Source organism: Mauremys reevesii, linkage group 3 (genome assembly GCF_016161935.1).
Source record: "Mauremys reevesii isolate NIE-2019 linkage group 3, ASM1616193v1, whole genome shotgun sequence".
Taxonomy (NCBI): domain Eukaryota; kingdom Metazoa; phylum Chordata; order Testudines; family Geoemydidae; genus Mauremys; species Mauremys reevesii.
Genome location: NC_052625.1, coordinates 111622629 through 111636385, shown reverse-complemented (window position 1 = coordinate 111636385; position 13757 = coordinate 111622629). Strand labels below are relative to the sequence as shown.

At 41.3% G+C, this 13757-nt stretch overlaps 1 protein-coding gene across 3 annotated transcripts in view; it reads right to left on the bottom strand.

The window, feature by feature from the left end:
• MED23 (mediator complex subunit 23) overlaps positions 1 to 13757 on the bottom strand; it is a 116871-nt gene that overhangs the window by 62111 nt on the left and 41003 nt on the right. For 2 of the 3 annotated variants that reach the window (XM_039532366.1, XM_039532368.1), the window contains 5 exons: positions 13114 to 13186; positions 11547 to 11761; positions 10181 to 10301; positions 5168 to 5299; positions 3875 to 4157 (listed from right to left, as the gene is read on the bottom strand). In XM_039532366.1, coding sequence (XP_039388300.1) covers positions 3999 to 4157; positions 5168 to 5299; positions 10181 to 10301; positions 11547 to 11761; positions 13114 to 13186 — 700 coding nt within the window. In that variant the 3' untranslated portion in view covers positions 3875 to 3998. Of the gene's footprint in view, positions 1 to 3874; positions 4158 to 5167; positions 5300 to 10180; positions 10302 to 11546; positions 11762 to 13113; positions 13187 to 13757 lie in introns of those variants that run through there. The other variant, XM_039532367.1, reaches the window with a different exon arrangement.

Genomic DNA, 13757 nt, shown 5'->3' with positions numbered 1-13757 from the left:
CAGGCTCCAATTTTAAAGGGTGAGAAAAACCTCATAGGTTTTAGGGTTACCAATAGCTCTAAACATTTGCTCCTAAAGGCAAGAGGCCAAATTCTCTGTTATTCTCCATGCAAGAGCAATGACCGTAAATAGGTGCTACAAAGAACTGCAGATGTATATTCTAGTCCCAGGCCAACCCCAAGAATTATTTCTACATAGTATAGGACTATTCTGTAGTGTGCGGGCACATAGTAGTTGCTATTGTTCTGTCAGAGGGCACACACGTACCAATAATGAAGCTTGATACTTATACAGCATTTTTCATTCATACATCTTAGTCCTGTTTAGAAAGGTGAGCAAATATCATCTCAGTTTTGCAGAGAAGTAAATTGAAATTCAGAGAGGAAAGTGATTTGACCAAAGTGATATAGCAGACCTGGGAACAGAACTCAGCCCTTCTGTGTCCCAACCCTATCAATTGACTCTTTGGCTCTGCCCCAGAATAACTTCTGGAGAGGCCTCTGGAGAAGCAGACTAAACTTCCAAGATGTGTACTGGATTTCTGGAGGACACCTAGGTGCAGTGTGTTACCAAATCCAGTCTGGCAGGCACAAGAATCACTTAACTCAACTTTGGAATGGAGCAAGACAGCTTTTCAAACAGCATGCAGAAGTAACACTGTTCCTCTCCTAAACTGTTGTGAAGTTATATCCCTTATGCAAACTGTAAGATGAATATAGGTAATATAATTACTCACACTGGACCACTGGTTAGAATCTTGAGGGGTATGAATGATTTAAAAGATAGCATCTTGACATATAGTGCCTTCTAACACTATTCATAGATTCACAGATTCTAGGACTGGAAGGGACCTCGAGAGGTCATCCAGTCCAGTCCAAATACTGTCTAGACCATCCCTGATAGTCATTTATCTAACCTACTCTTAAACATCTCCAGAGATGGAGATTCCACAACCTCCCTAGGCAATTTATTCCAGTGTTTAACCACTCTGACAGTTAGGAACTTTTTCCTAATGTCCAACCTAAACCTCCCTTGCTACAGTTTAAGTCCATTGCTTCTTGTTCTATCCTTAGAGGCTAAGATGAACAAGTTTTCTCCCTCCTCCTGATGACAACCTTTTAGACACCTGAAAACTGCTATCATGTCCCGTCTCAGTCTTCTCTTTTCCAAACTAAACAAACCCAATTCTTTCAGCCTTCCTTCATAGGTCATGTTCTCAAGACCTTTAATCATTCTTGTTGCTCTTCTCTGTACCCTCTCCAATTTCTTCACCTCTTTCTTGAAATGCAGTGCCCAGAACTGGACACAATACTCCAGTTGAGGCCTAACCAGCGCAGAGTAGAGCGGAAGAATGACTTCTCGTTTCTTGCTCACAACATACCTGTTAATGCATCTCAGAATCATGTTTGCTTTTTTCGCAACAGCATCACATTGTTGACTCATATTTAGCTTGTGGTCCACTATAACCCCTAGATCCCTTTCTACCGTACTCCTTCCTAGACAGTCTCTTCCCATTTTGTATGTGTGAAACTGATTTTTCCTTCCTAAGTGGAGCACTTTGCATTTGTCTGTGTTAAACTTCATCCTGTTTGCCTCAGATCATTTCTCCAATTTGTCCAGATCATTTTGAATTATGACCCTGTCCTCCAAAGCAGTTGCAATCCCTCCCAGTTTGGTATCATCTGCAAATTTAATAAGTGGACTTTCTATGCCAATATTTAAGTCGTTGATGAAGATATTAAACAGAGCCGGTCCCAAAACAGACCCCTGCGGAACCCCACTTGTTATACCTTTCCAGCAGGATTGGGAACCATTAATAACTACTCTTTGAGTACGGTTATCCAACCAGTTATGCACCCACCTTATAGTAGCCCCATCTAAGTTGTATTTGCCTAGTTTATTGATAAGAATATCATGCGAGACCGTATCAAATGCCTTACTAAAGTCTAGGTATACCACATCCACCGCTTCTCCATCATCCACAAGACTCGTTATCCTATCAAAGAAAGCTATCTGATTGGTTTGACACAATTTGCTCTTTACAAATCCATACTGGCTATTCCCTATCACCTTACTACCTTCCAAGTGTTTGCAGATGATTTCCTTAATTACTTGCTCCATTATCTATGCTAGGTGTTGACTATGCAGACTGATATGAAGAATTCTTTCTACAGAATAAATACTATTTTTATAGCATTTTAATAGCAGGGCTATTAGCAGGAGGTGCTCATGAGGCCTAACCTTACTAAACTTGTGAGTTCTATGGAAATCATCATCTGAGATGGTATTGTTGTAGAACTGAAGATTTAGGACACAGATTTAGATGTTATAATTAAGCCCTATTTTTAAACTGAAAAGCATGGCAAATAAATAATAAGGCATAAGATAGCAAACAGTATTACCATAAACTTCAAGGGTTTTTTTTAATTAAAAAATTCTTTAAAGATGTCAAATATGATCAATATTTCACAAATCGTAATTGAGACTATTTTCGCTTTTGTTATCCAGTCATACTTGGTAAACAACTGACAGTACACATACACAAATAACATTTGAAGAATTAAAGTAGTGGATTACACAAACCTAAAATAAAGCTTAGATATGATAAAAATCCAACCGTGACTGACTAGTAAAAATTACACCATTTCCCAACTAAGGAAGATAAATATCAACCAGCAAATCTTAATTGAATCCACAGATTTTAAACACAGTTCCATTTTAGATGGTCTTTGGCTAATAATCTAGCAGTCTGTTAGTTCGTGCCAAATCAAAGCCACTGCTCATCTGTTTACTTTAATGAAGACATCAGTAAATTCCCTACTTTACAAGAGTCATCCACAGTCTCTAAAGAGACTAAGGCCAGGTCTACATTACAAACTTACATTGGTGTAACTACATTGCTCAAGAGTGTGAAAAATCCACCCCCCCGAGTAACGTAGTCATACCAACCTAACCCCCAGCGAATACAGTGCTGTCAACGGGGGGTGGCTTCTCCTGTCGACATAACTACTACCTCTCATGGAGGTGGATTAGCTAAGCCGACACAAGATGCTCTCCTGTCGGTGTAGCAGTGTCTTCACTAAAGTACTGCAGCTATGCTGCTTCAGTGCTGTATGTGCAGACAAGCCCTAAGCACCCAACTAAAGAAAGCATTTAAATATATCGTTAAATGTAATCAGATATGCAAGTCCCATTGACTTACATCATTGGAACTTAAGCATGTAGTTAAGCACCCTCCCTGTGGGACTAAACTTGTTCATATAATCAAAAATCAAGAACATTAATTCTCCCCTCTCAATCTCTTCATGAGCAGGAGGTCAAGTAAAAGGGATCTGTGCACGCAAGATCTGACTGTGCTGCCTCTACTCATGTTGGATGGTACCTGATTACATGGGTAGCCCCACTGACTTCAAAAAGGCAGTACTCAAGAGGAGTGAGGATCAATATCTGTGCCCTAGTGATTAAGTAGGCAGTACTGGTGAATTACAATTGAAGTGACCATCTTTATGTTTAGTCCCTGGATTAATATTCGATCCCAGGGTTTGAAGAGAGAATCTGGCTGACATTTAGGGTTAACGTTTTCATTTAAAAGAAAACTAGGTTTTTACATACCACCATGCTAGGCACCTCTGAGAAAAGCTAATATAGACAGATAGAAAGAAGGAAAACTACGACGGCTTGAAGAGGGATATGGAGCTGCTTTACAAAATAGTCATCTTCTCATACATCCACAAACGCCACTGCTTGCAGCATACCTCTGACCAGTTCAACACATACCTTATCTAGTCTCTGATATAAATAGACAGGAAGAGTGGCGTGCAGGTGATGCAAAAACTGATTCACCACACAAATCAAAATGAAGCAGCAGGCTGGAGATGGTTCTCTTTCCTTGTTACACAATGTCACCAAATTCAGATCAAAGAGAGTTTCATCCTGGTCAACAGAAAAGAGTCTTCACATAGACACCGGTGTGATGTCCTGTTCTATTGTGTTACTGGCTAAGCAACATTAACAGGCACTTGGCTAGGCTGTGGTGCTGGAGACCCGCTGTTGATGGATTGCTGAGGAATAGCAGCTGGTTCCATTTTGCTGATGTGTGTTATGAAACGTAGACGGAGTTTCAAAGACGGCCTTAAATTGCAAATAATTTTCTCTACCTATAAAAAACAAAACAAAAAAGACCCCTCAGAATACATCTACACAGTGGCTGGGAGTATGCTCCCCAGTGCAGGCAAATGGACATGCACAAGCTCTTCTCAAGCTAATGCGCTAAACACAGCAATATAGCTGGGGGATAGCAAGGGCAGCGGCTTGGGCTAGCCACTCAAGTACATTCCCGGGGGGCTGGGCAGGTTTGTGCTCAGGCAACTCACTTGAGTAGCCACTTGTGCTACCCTGGCTACCCTGGTAGCGCATCTGTCTTCCCACACTGGGAAGTATGTTCCCAGCTGCCATTTAGATGTGCCCACAAAAGTATTATCAAAACACAAAGTAATTTGACACATTTTAATGCACGAGAAGAATGATACCCTAGAACAATACGGCAAGACGGATTTATTGTAAACGCAACCTAAATGAATCCCTGAATCTCGTCAGTTCTCATCCCAAAATCTCCTCGGTCTAGGACTCAACCAAAGCCGTGCAAAATGCATTCAGGAAACATAACACGTATCTGGACTTTGCACTTTGTTTCAAAATAGAAACTTGGATCAGGTTTCAGCAAAAGATTCAATGAAGTTCAAGAACCCTTTTGGTGAACATGGGATGATTTATGCTTTTGCAACAAAACCAGATGAAATTTGGTTATTTAATTTGAACCCAAAGCTCAAAGTTAAACTCAGAAGGTGTGGATTGAAAATAGCACAAAAATCTAAACATAAATGCTTATGACATTTATATAGCAGCACTCCTGTTGCCATCTCATAAAGAAAATCAAACTCCAGTCACAATTTCTCTGTGGGCTGAAATTTGTCTCCAAATCTGGCATACAGCTTTTAACTATGAAAAACTGTGCCAGTAATTGATCGGGAATGTACATAGACTGATCAGCTCTGAAGGGTTTTGTGATCCTTTTACATTTAAGATCATACACAAAAAGAGATCATGGTACAAATTGTTATAGTAAATGTAACCTTGCTTTTAGCTTCAAGGTATATTGTTCGCTTACTTGATCTTTCACACTGTCCCCAGTAAACATGTACTTCATATGATACAAGAAATCACATATGGGATCCATATAGTTCAGATGTGTACTGCATTGGTCCACATCCAGAAGCATTTCATAAAACGCCACCCCAATCTGTTTTCATACACAAAAACAAACGAAAACAAAAAGTTTAACACATTTGCTGTCTGGATTTACATGCTATATTTTTAAGTTTACTCTTTTGTGAAGAAGAAATACATTTATTATGTGCATCTTCTACTTATCTGATCTTCCTGTTAAACGTTTACTTTCTTGTGAAAGAAGACTGACAACTCTAAGGTTATGTCTACAGTATGAACCAGCAATGTGATTCTCCTGCTCATGTAAATATGCTCACGCAGGCTCTCATTGAGTTAGCACGAGTACAAAGAGCAGCGTGGCCATGGTAGCACAGACAGCAGCGGCAGAGGCACGGCTGTGACAAATACATATCGACCCGTTTCAGGTGGGTTTGTACTAGGCCCGGCCTACGCTGCCCTACCTGTGGTACCACAGCTGCACTGCTATTTGTACTCGTACTAGCTCGATGAGAGCCAGCACGAGTATGCGTGCATGAGCAAGGGAATCACCTCCTAACTCATAGCATACGTGTCGCCTAACTAGCTCCATGGTGCCTCACTTTGAAAATTACAATAATTTAATAACCTTTCAAAAATCTGAATTATGGTCGTTTTATTTATGTAGTTTGCTACCCAATGCTTTTAATCAGCTTTTTACTAGGTTGAGTCAGCAAACTATTCCTCTTCAGCAAAGTACTAAGCACAAACTTAAATCTCATTGACTGAAACAGACTTTAAGCATGTGTTTATGGGATTTGCTGGACTCCTAGTGAGTGCTACACCAATACAGAATAAGATTTTAAAGTCTCCTATTAGTTGATGGGCATAAACTAATGCTAATTAATGTACAGTGGTACCTAAAGCTGGGCAAACTCTGGGTTGGTTTGTTTGTTTAATATATTCTTTTAACTGTTCATGAATTCTCCATGAACAGATCATGATTTGAAAGAATGTTTGTTTGTATTTATTAAACAAATGTTTTGTGCAAACATGTTTCAGCCTAGGGGTATTCAACATTTGATCTCTACGATTAGTCACCTAAGTCAAAAGGTATTTGTTCCCTATTTGAGAGGCAGAGGATAAAGTGAATACGTCATCGGGACTTTGATTATCTCAGGAACAGAGTGAGAATTTTATGGAGAAGTAACGAGGTGGTCAGTGGACTAAAGCGACTAAGAAATTTGAAGTCTTTTCCCTTTACTTTTTTCGAAGAGCATTATATTCTTGCTCTGCATGTGGAACACAGATATAAAAAAAAGTCTATTTTCTTCCTGAGGGAAGAGAGAAAGAAGCCACTGGAGGCAATATTTAGTGGTTGTTTACAGTATATAGCACTCAGAAGTGTGCTAGATGCTTTATAGAAATGTATAAAAAGATACTCTTTTCTGCCCTGAATAGTTTATTTTTCTTCTTTTTTATTCTTCAATCTTTTTGCTGTAAGGTTTAGCAAATTAGTGCTGGCATATTATGGAATTTGTTGCAGTGTTGTCTTCCTATTGTGATATGTGTTATTATTTAAAGAAACGGTAAGGGCTGCCTGAAACAGAGAATATGCATTTTTTGTGGTTTTGTAAGTCTAAAGAAATAAAATTAAACCCAAGAGTCAGCATAAGGTAATAGGTGACGGTGATAAAGATCTTAAGATCCACAGCACAGACCTCTACCAGTTGAGATAACAGAGTAACTGGTAGCCACAGTCAGTTGCTAGCCTGTATGTAGACCAGCCACTAGAGGGAGATAAGAGACACACTATTACCTGACAACAAAGGAATGTAAAGACTCAGGATTCCTGAGTTAAACTCCAAATTCTGGAGAGGAGTATTCTCTAGTAGTTAAAGACCTTTCTCCTCCTGTGTCCCCAGGCTGTTTGGCCCACTCTGTTCCTATTCATTCCCCTGTTTGTGTCTATATACTCCGCCCTCACTCTTTTCTCCTCCTTCCCCATTGCTGCTATTCACCCCACCAGCTCCTGTCACCAACCCTCGGCTCCTATCCCCTTCTGGTGTCCTCCCCATACTCTGGGTCCTGCAATTCCCTCACTCTCTCTTTCTCTCTGCCCTACCCCTCCTGCAATCCAGTCAGGGTAGATCTTCCTAATCCTCCATGCTGCTGGGGTACCACCAAGGGGAGCACTGAGAATCTTCGGAGAATTTAGCTGCTACACTGGGGCGGGCAAAATTTTTGGCCTGAGGGACGTATCAAGTTTCGGAAATTGTATGGAGGGCCAGTTAGGGAAGGGACTAACTCCTCCTCCTCTCATTCCTGATGCCCCCTCCCCGAGGACTTTTCAGGGGCTTATAACTTGGCCAAATTTGGGAAAATTTCACATGGATGGCAAGATGCATCCATGACACTTAGGTGACTCCCCTGCCAAATTTCAAGCATTTACTTCAAAACATGAAAGTAATGAAACAATGGCAAGATTTATACATTTTTTAAAAAAGACATGGGTACAGTGGAACCATTTTAAGTAAAACTTGACAAAAATATTCAACCTGAGGCAGATACCCATCACCAAAAATTTTAACTTGAAAGGCTGAAGTTTGGCAAAGTTGTACACACCTGAAAAAGGGTCTTATAATTAGGTCCCTACCATATTCATGGCCACGAAAAATGCAACACGGACCATGAAATCCAGTCTCCCCCTGGGAAATCTGGTCTTATGTGTGCTTTTAACCTCTACTATACCAATTTCACAGGGGGTCCTAACCCAAAAGGGAGTTACAGGGGGGTCACAAGGTTGTTTTGTGACAGTGCAGAAGTAAGGGTGGCAATACTGTATCATGCTACCCTTACTTCTGCACTTCTGCCTTCAGAGCTGGGCCCCCAGAGAGTGGTGGCTGCTGACTGAGGACCCAGCTCTGCAGGCAGCAGCCTAGAAGTAAGGGAGGCAACACCATAACATGCCATCCTTCCTTCTGTGCTGCTGCTGGCAGTGACACTGCCTTCAGAGCTGGGCTTCCAGCCAGCAGCCACCATTCTCCAGGTACCCAGCTCTGAAGGCAGTGCCACCACCAGCAGCAGTGCAGAAGTAAGGGTAGCAGTACCGCAACTCCCCCTACAATAACTCTGCGACCCCCCACACCCCCCAACAACTCCTTTTTGGGCCAGGATCCCTACAATTACAACACTGTGAAATTTCAGATTTAAATAGCTGAAATCATGAAATTTACGATTTTTAAAATCCTATGACCGTGAAATTGACCAAAATGGACCATGAATTTGGTAGGGCCGTACCAAAGGACAGCATTGGGCAACCTTAACTAAAGGCTTAACTAGCGCAACCAGTCCTGTCTACAATTTATTATGCATACACTGCAAGAGTGATAAAGTGTGTGTATATATTTGACCTGATGTTTAATTACTTTAAATGCTAAGTTCATTGTATATTAAAAAATAATAAATTTTCAATAAGCTGGTGGGTTCGATCCCTTCAAGTAGCAAGCTCCATGAAAGCACAGGGTTCTGGTCTCACAGAGCTCATTGCAGGACTGAGGCTTTAATTTCAAAGATTCCCCCCTGCTTTTGAGTTTCAAAGACCAGACAGAATTAGACTATAAAAAATCATGGAGCAGGTCCTACAAGGAATCAATTCTGAAACACTTAGAGGAGAGGAAAGTGACCAGGAACAGTCAGCATGGATTCACCAAGGGCAAGTCATGCCTGACTAACCTAATTGCCTTCTATGAGGAGATAACTGGCTCTGTGGACGAGGGGAAAGCAGTGGATGTGTTATTCCTTGACTTTAGCAAAGCTTTTGACACGGTCTCCCACAGTATTCTTGCCAGCAAGTTAAAGAAGAATGGGCTGGATGATTGGATTATAAGGTGGATAGAAAGCTGGCTAGATCGTCGGGCTCATCGGGTAGTGATCAACAGCTCCATGTCTAGTTGGCAGCTGGTTTTAAGTGGAGTGCCCCAAGGGTCGGTCCTGGGGCCAGTTTTGTTCAATATCTTCATTAATGATCTGAAGGATGGCATGGACTGCACTCTAGCAAGTTTGCAGATGACACTAAACTTGGAGGAGGAGTAGATACGCTGGAGGGTAGGGATAGGATACAGAGGGACCTAGACAAATTAGAGGACTGGGCCAAAAGAAACCTGATGAGGTTCAACAAGGACAAGTGCAGAGTCCTGCACTTAAGAAGGAAGAATCCCATGCACTGTTACAGACTAGGGACTGAATGGCTAGGAAGCAGTTCTGCAGGAAAGGACCTAGGGGTTACAGTGGATGAGAAGCTTGATATGAGCCAACAGTGTGCCCTTGTTGCCAAGAAGGCTAATGGCATTTTGGGCTGTATAAGTAGGGGCATTGCCAGCAGATCGAGGGATGTGATCATTCCCCTCTATTCGACACTGGTGAGGCCTCATCTGGAGTACTGTGTCCAGTTTTGGGCCCCACACTACAAGAAGGATGTGGAAAAATTGGAAAGAGTCAAGCAGAGGGCAACAAAAATGATTAGGGGGCTGGAGCACATGACTTATGAGGAGAGGCTGAGGGAACTGGGATTGTTTAGTCTGCAGAAGAGAAGGATGAGGGGGGATTTGATGGCTGCTTTCAACTACCTGAAAGGGGGTTCCAAAGAGGATGGATCTAGACTGTTCTCAGTGGTACCCGATGACAGAACAAGGAGTTATGGTCTCAAGTTGCAGTGGGAGAGGTTTAGGTTGGATATTAGGAAAAACTTTTTCACTCAGAGAGTGGTGAAGCACTGGAATGGGTTACCTAGGGCAGTGGTGGAGTCGCCTTCCCCAGAGGTTTTTAAGGTCAGGCTTGACAAAGCCCTGGCTGGGATGATTTAGTTGGGAATTGGTCCTGCTTCGAGCAGGGGGTTGGACTAGATGACCTCCTGAGGCCCCTTCCAACCCTGATATTCTATGATTCTATAAAAGCCAGGACAAGAGCTATATTTTACCTCTATCATACATCGTGTCCTCTCTTGCTGAAACCGCTGTAGAAAAGGACCAACAAGGTGGTAAACATAAAGTAACTGGAATTCTGTCTTCACTATGGGTATCAAGACTTCAGTGAGGAATCTGCAGTATTTCAAACAGGACACATCATTATTTAGTACATTTATCTTATGTTAAAGTAGTCATGCCACCAAAATCAACACCATTTTTCAACATTCAATATGATCGTCACTCATTGGGCTCAGACATTCATGACTGCATTTGGGGTTTTCTTGCTCTACCTCAGACGGGTTGAGAGTGACAGCATTTTGCTATGGCGGAAATACCGTCAAAGTGTTTCATCCTCCCCTAAAGCCCAAACTTGAGTCCTCATGTTAAAAATGACTGAACACTTGCTGAATAACACTCACAGAACTGTACTCAGTATGTCAGCAAAACTAGCCATAGGGATCATGACTGAGCTATGAATGGTTCACACGGTCCCAAGGACTAGAAGCTGCCTAGGCTCACCTAAGCTCAGCCTGCAGAATGAAAGGGAGAGGCAAATGCAGGCCTCCTGGGTAGTGACATGGCACTAAGTTTCTGAATAGGGTCACCTGATTGTCACTAGTACTTCATGCCATCCCCCACTTATGTAGACAACGATAAATCCAGGACAGAATATTAAAAGGTGAACTGAAAAGCTAAAATGGAAGCTGAGTTAACCCCCACACCCAGGCTCTGAACGCTCCCATTAATAGGGCAGTATGGAAATACGTTTTAACTAGATTTTTAATGAACCGCAAGGTATGAAATACTACATCTTCTTGGCTTTCTAAGGACATCTCCAAGTGTATCACTGCAATGTCTGCTTTAAAGCACTTGCCCCACTGGCAACAAAGGAGTTTTTCACCCCAGATGGTGCTTGAACCCACAATCTCTAGCTTAGGAAGCCAATGCCTTATCCATTAGGCCACTAGGGCCCTACAAAGATTAAAGACAAAATTACACAGAGATGATCATAATGGATGGCATTAAGCAAGTGTACGGCCACTACCTGTATAAGCTGCAGCCAAACTGTAATGAGTAAGAAAAAAACAAAACACAAGCTAAATGAGATAAAATTTGCTTTACATCATACCCTGAAGGCTACCACAGACTGGTGGAGAGCCCAAAGATATAGATAAAAGAGACAAGAACCAGCTTAAAAACCAAAAAACCCTACCATCACCCATGTTTTAGAGGATTTTTTTAGTACTTGTTCTGATTTGCTTTCTCTCTCCGCCACACACTTCCTTGTGTACATATTGGACATATTGTGTTGCTGTACACAATACAGACGGGGTGTCAAAAGTGTACTTTAAATGTTCAGTTACCCATTATACATACTTTGGAATGAGGGAAAGTTGGCCAATGCTAGAATGGTGCCAAACGGCATGTGCCAATGCCAAAGTGTAGCTACAGCTCATCTCAGAGTAGGACTGATGGCAAGCTGTGAAGTCAAAGAGCTGGAATGGATAACCAACCCACTCTGTCTCTGATGTCAAGCTAGGACTGTTGATAACACTGACAATCCGATCATGGAGGACAATCCAGTATGGCTCCTGGCAAAACAAAAAACCCCAAATGATTGTTATTCTTTTAATTTTTAGAAGAAAAGGTAACACTTTCTCCCCCACCTCCCTCAGATTACTGTAAATTATTAAAAAATATTTATATAAAACATTCTTAATTTACAAAAATATTTTACCTACTCATTTCCTGACAAAGACCTTAATACCTAAATAAGACAAGATACCACCAATCAGGAGAGAAGAAGCCTGGGGATTGTTAATGAAAAGAAGAGTGGAGGGACTGTTTGAAAATATGGAATTTAAAGAGTGATCTGAAGCAGAAAAGAGTGGCAGTTGGTGGAAGAGGATGGGGGAACTGTTCCAGGCATAGGAACAATAGAAGGCACAAGCTAAGAACATAAGAACGGCCATACTGGATCAGACCAATGGTCCATCTTGCCCAGTATCCCGTCTTCCAACAGTGGCCAATGCCAGGTGCTTCAGAAGGAACAAACAGAACAGGTAATCCTCAAGTGATACATCCTTTGTCGTCCACTCCCGGCTTCTGGCAAACAGAGGCTGGGGACAAGGATGGGAAAAAGAGACAAAGGGAGGTGTTAAGGCAGGAGACTGTAGGGAGCAAAGAAAGCAGAGATGCAGGAACTTGTAGATGAAGATGAGATGCTTACATTTTTTACAATGAGAAATAGGAAGAAAATGGAGGGCTTCAAAGGGATGCATGATGTAACTGGGGAAGGTGTGGAAATAACTTTGGTAGATCAAGTGGAAAGGGGACCAGAGCAGAAAAGGGGTGAAAAAGGGAAATTAAATCAAAAATATTCATCAGTGTTGAAGCCGAGTCATCAAACACTAAAACTCAGCATCTTCAAAAGATGGAAGTTTCTACTATAACAATTTAAACTCAATTATGCGCATTTCCTGTTCTTGTTTTCCTTGTTAAATTTTACACTTCCTTTCTATGATTTATTCCTATTCCATTATGCTCAATAAAGTTATATGGAATGTGCAGAGTTAATGTTACATCAGACTTCTTATCTTAGAGAATTTTCTGACTTCATTCTCAAACTTAAACACTGCACAAGAAATTTTTTGTAGTTAATGTATAGCAAAACTTTATTTTCCCACAAGGTATTGAGGAAACAAGATTGTGAAAAATCCAGTTTTCGTGCTCTCTCTCCCCGCAATCCCAAAGTGGGTTTGGTCAGACAATGAAGGACAAAGCACAGGTGTTTCATAAGCTTCCCAGTGGCTTTTGGAACTACTCCAGGTACATCAGAAACTAGTCGCATTAATCCCTCACAGAGATTACCAGCTATATCAGCTTTTATGGAAGAATGAATTCTCTTCTCTGTCAGAAAATTTTAAAATACATACAGACTCACTGGTAAGGCTGTGATAATCAGTCCAATAGCATTCATCCAAGCTGTGATATTCTCTCTTGGCACCAGAGGCTGACTACAAATAGGGAGGGGAAAAAAAAGTCTGAAGTTAGATAAGATTTCTCATGACTTTTGATGTATTTATGATGAATGAAGTATATTCCTAGAGAAATTATAGAATTTTGTCTTAAGAAAAAGCTCTATATACAAACGCGTGACTATGTGGTTTATTTAACTGGTTAGTTGAGTACCACATTGACACTGCATGGAAAACTTTTAAAACAATTTTGTTCCTGTAACATGTTTTCTTTTAAGATATTTTCATTAGAGGCATTTGTATGAATAAAGTCTTCACAGTGATATTGGTTCCTTTGATGACTCATTTCCCCATGGTCCTAAAGCCTGCATCAGGGCAACCTTCCTTGGCTGAGTAAGGTGGGAAAGGAATCCTCTCTTTCAACCTATCATTACCACTTAGAGATGGCCATGTGAGTCACTGATTAAATGCAAGGTGCTTCGTCCCTTTACAACTCTTTCAGTACCTGCTGGCCCAAAAAGCAAGTCAGTGAGCTTAGGAATCAAGTCCAAATGTCTCATGTGGCAATACGGAATGAGATCTGTAAAATGCAGTTCCAATATCAGATGGC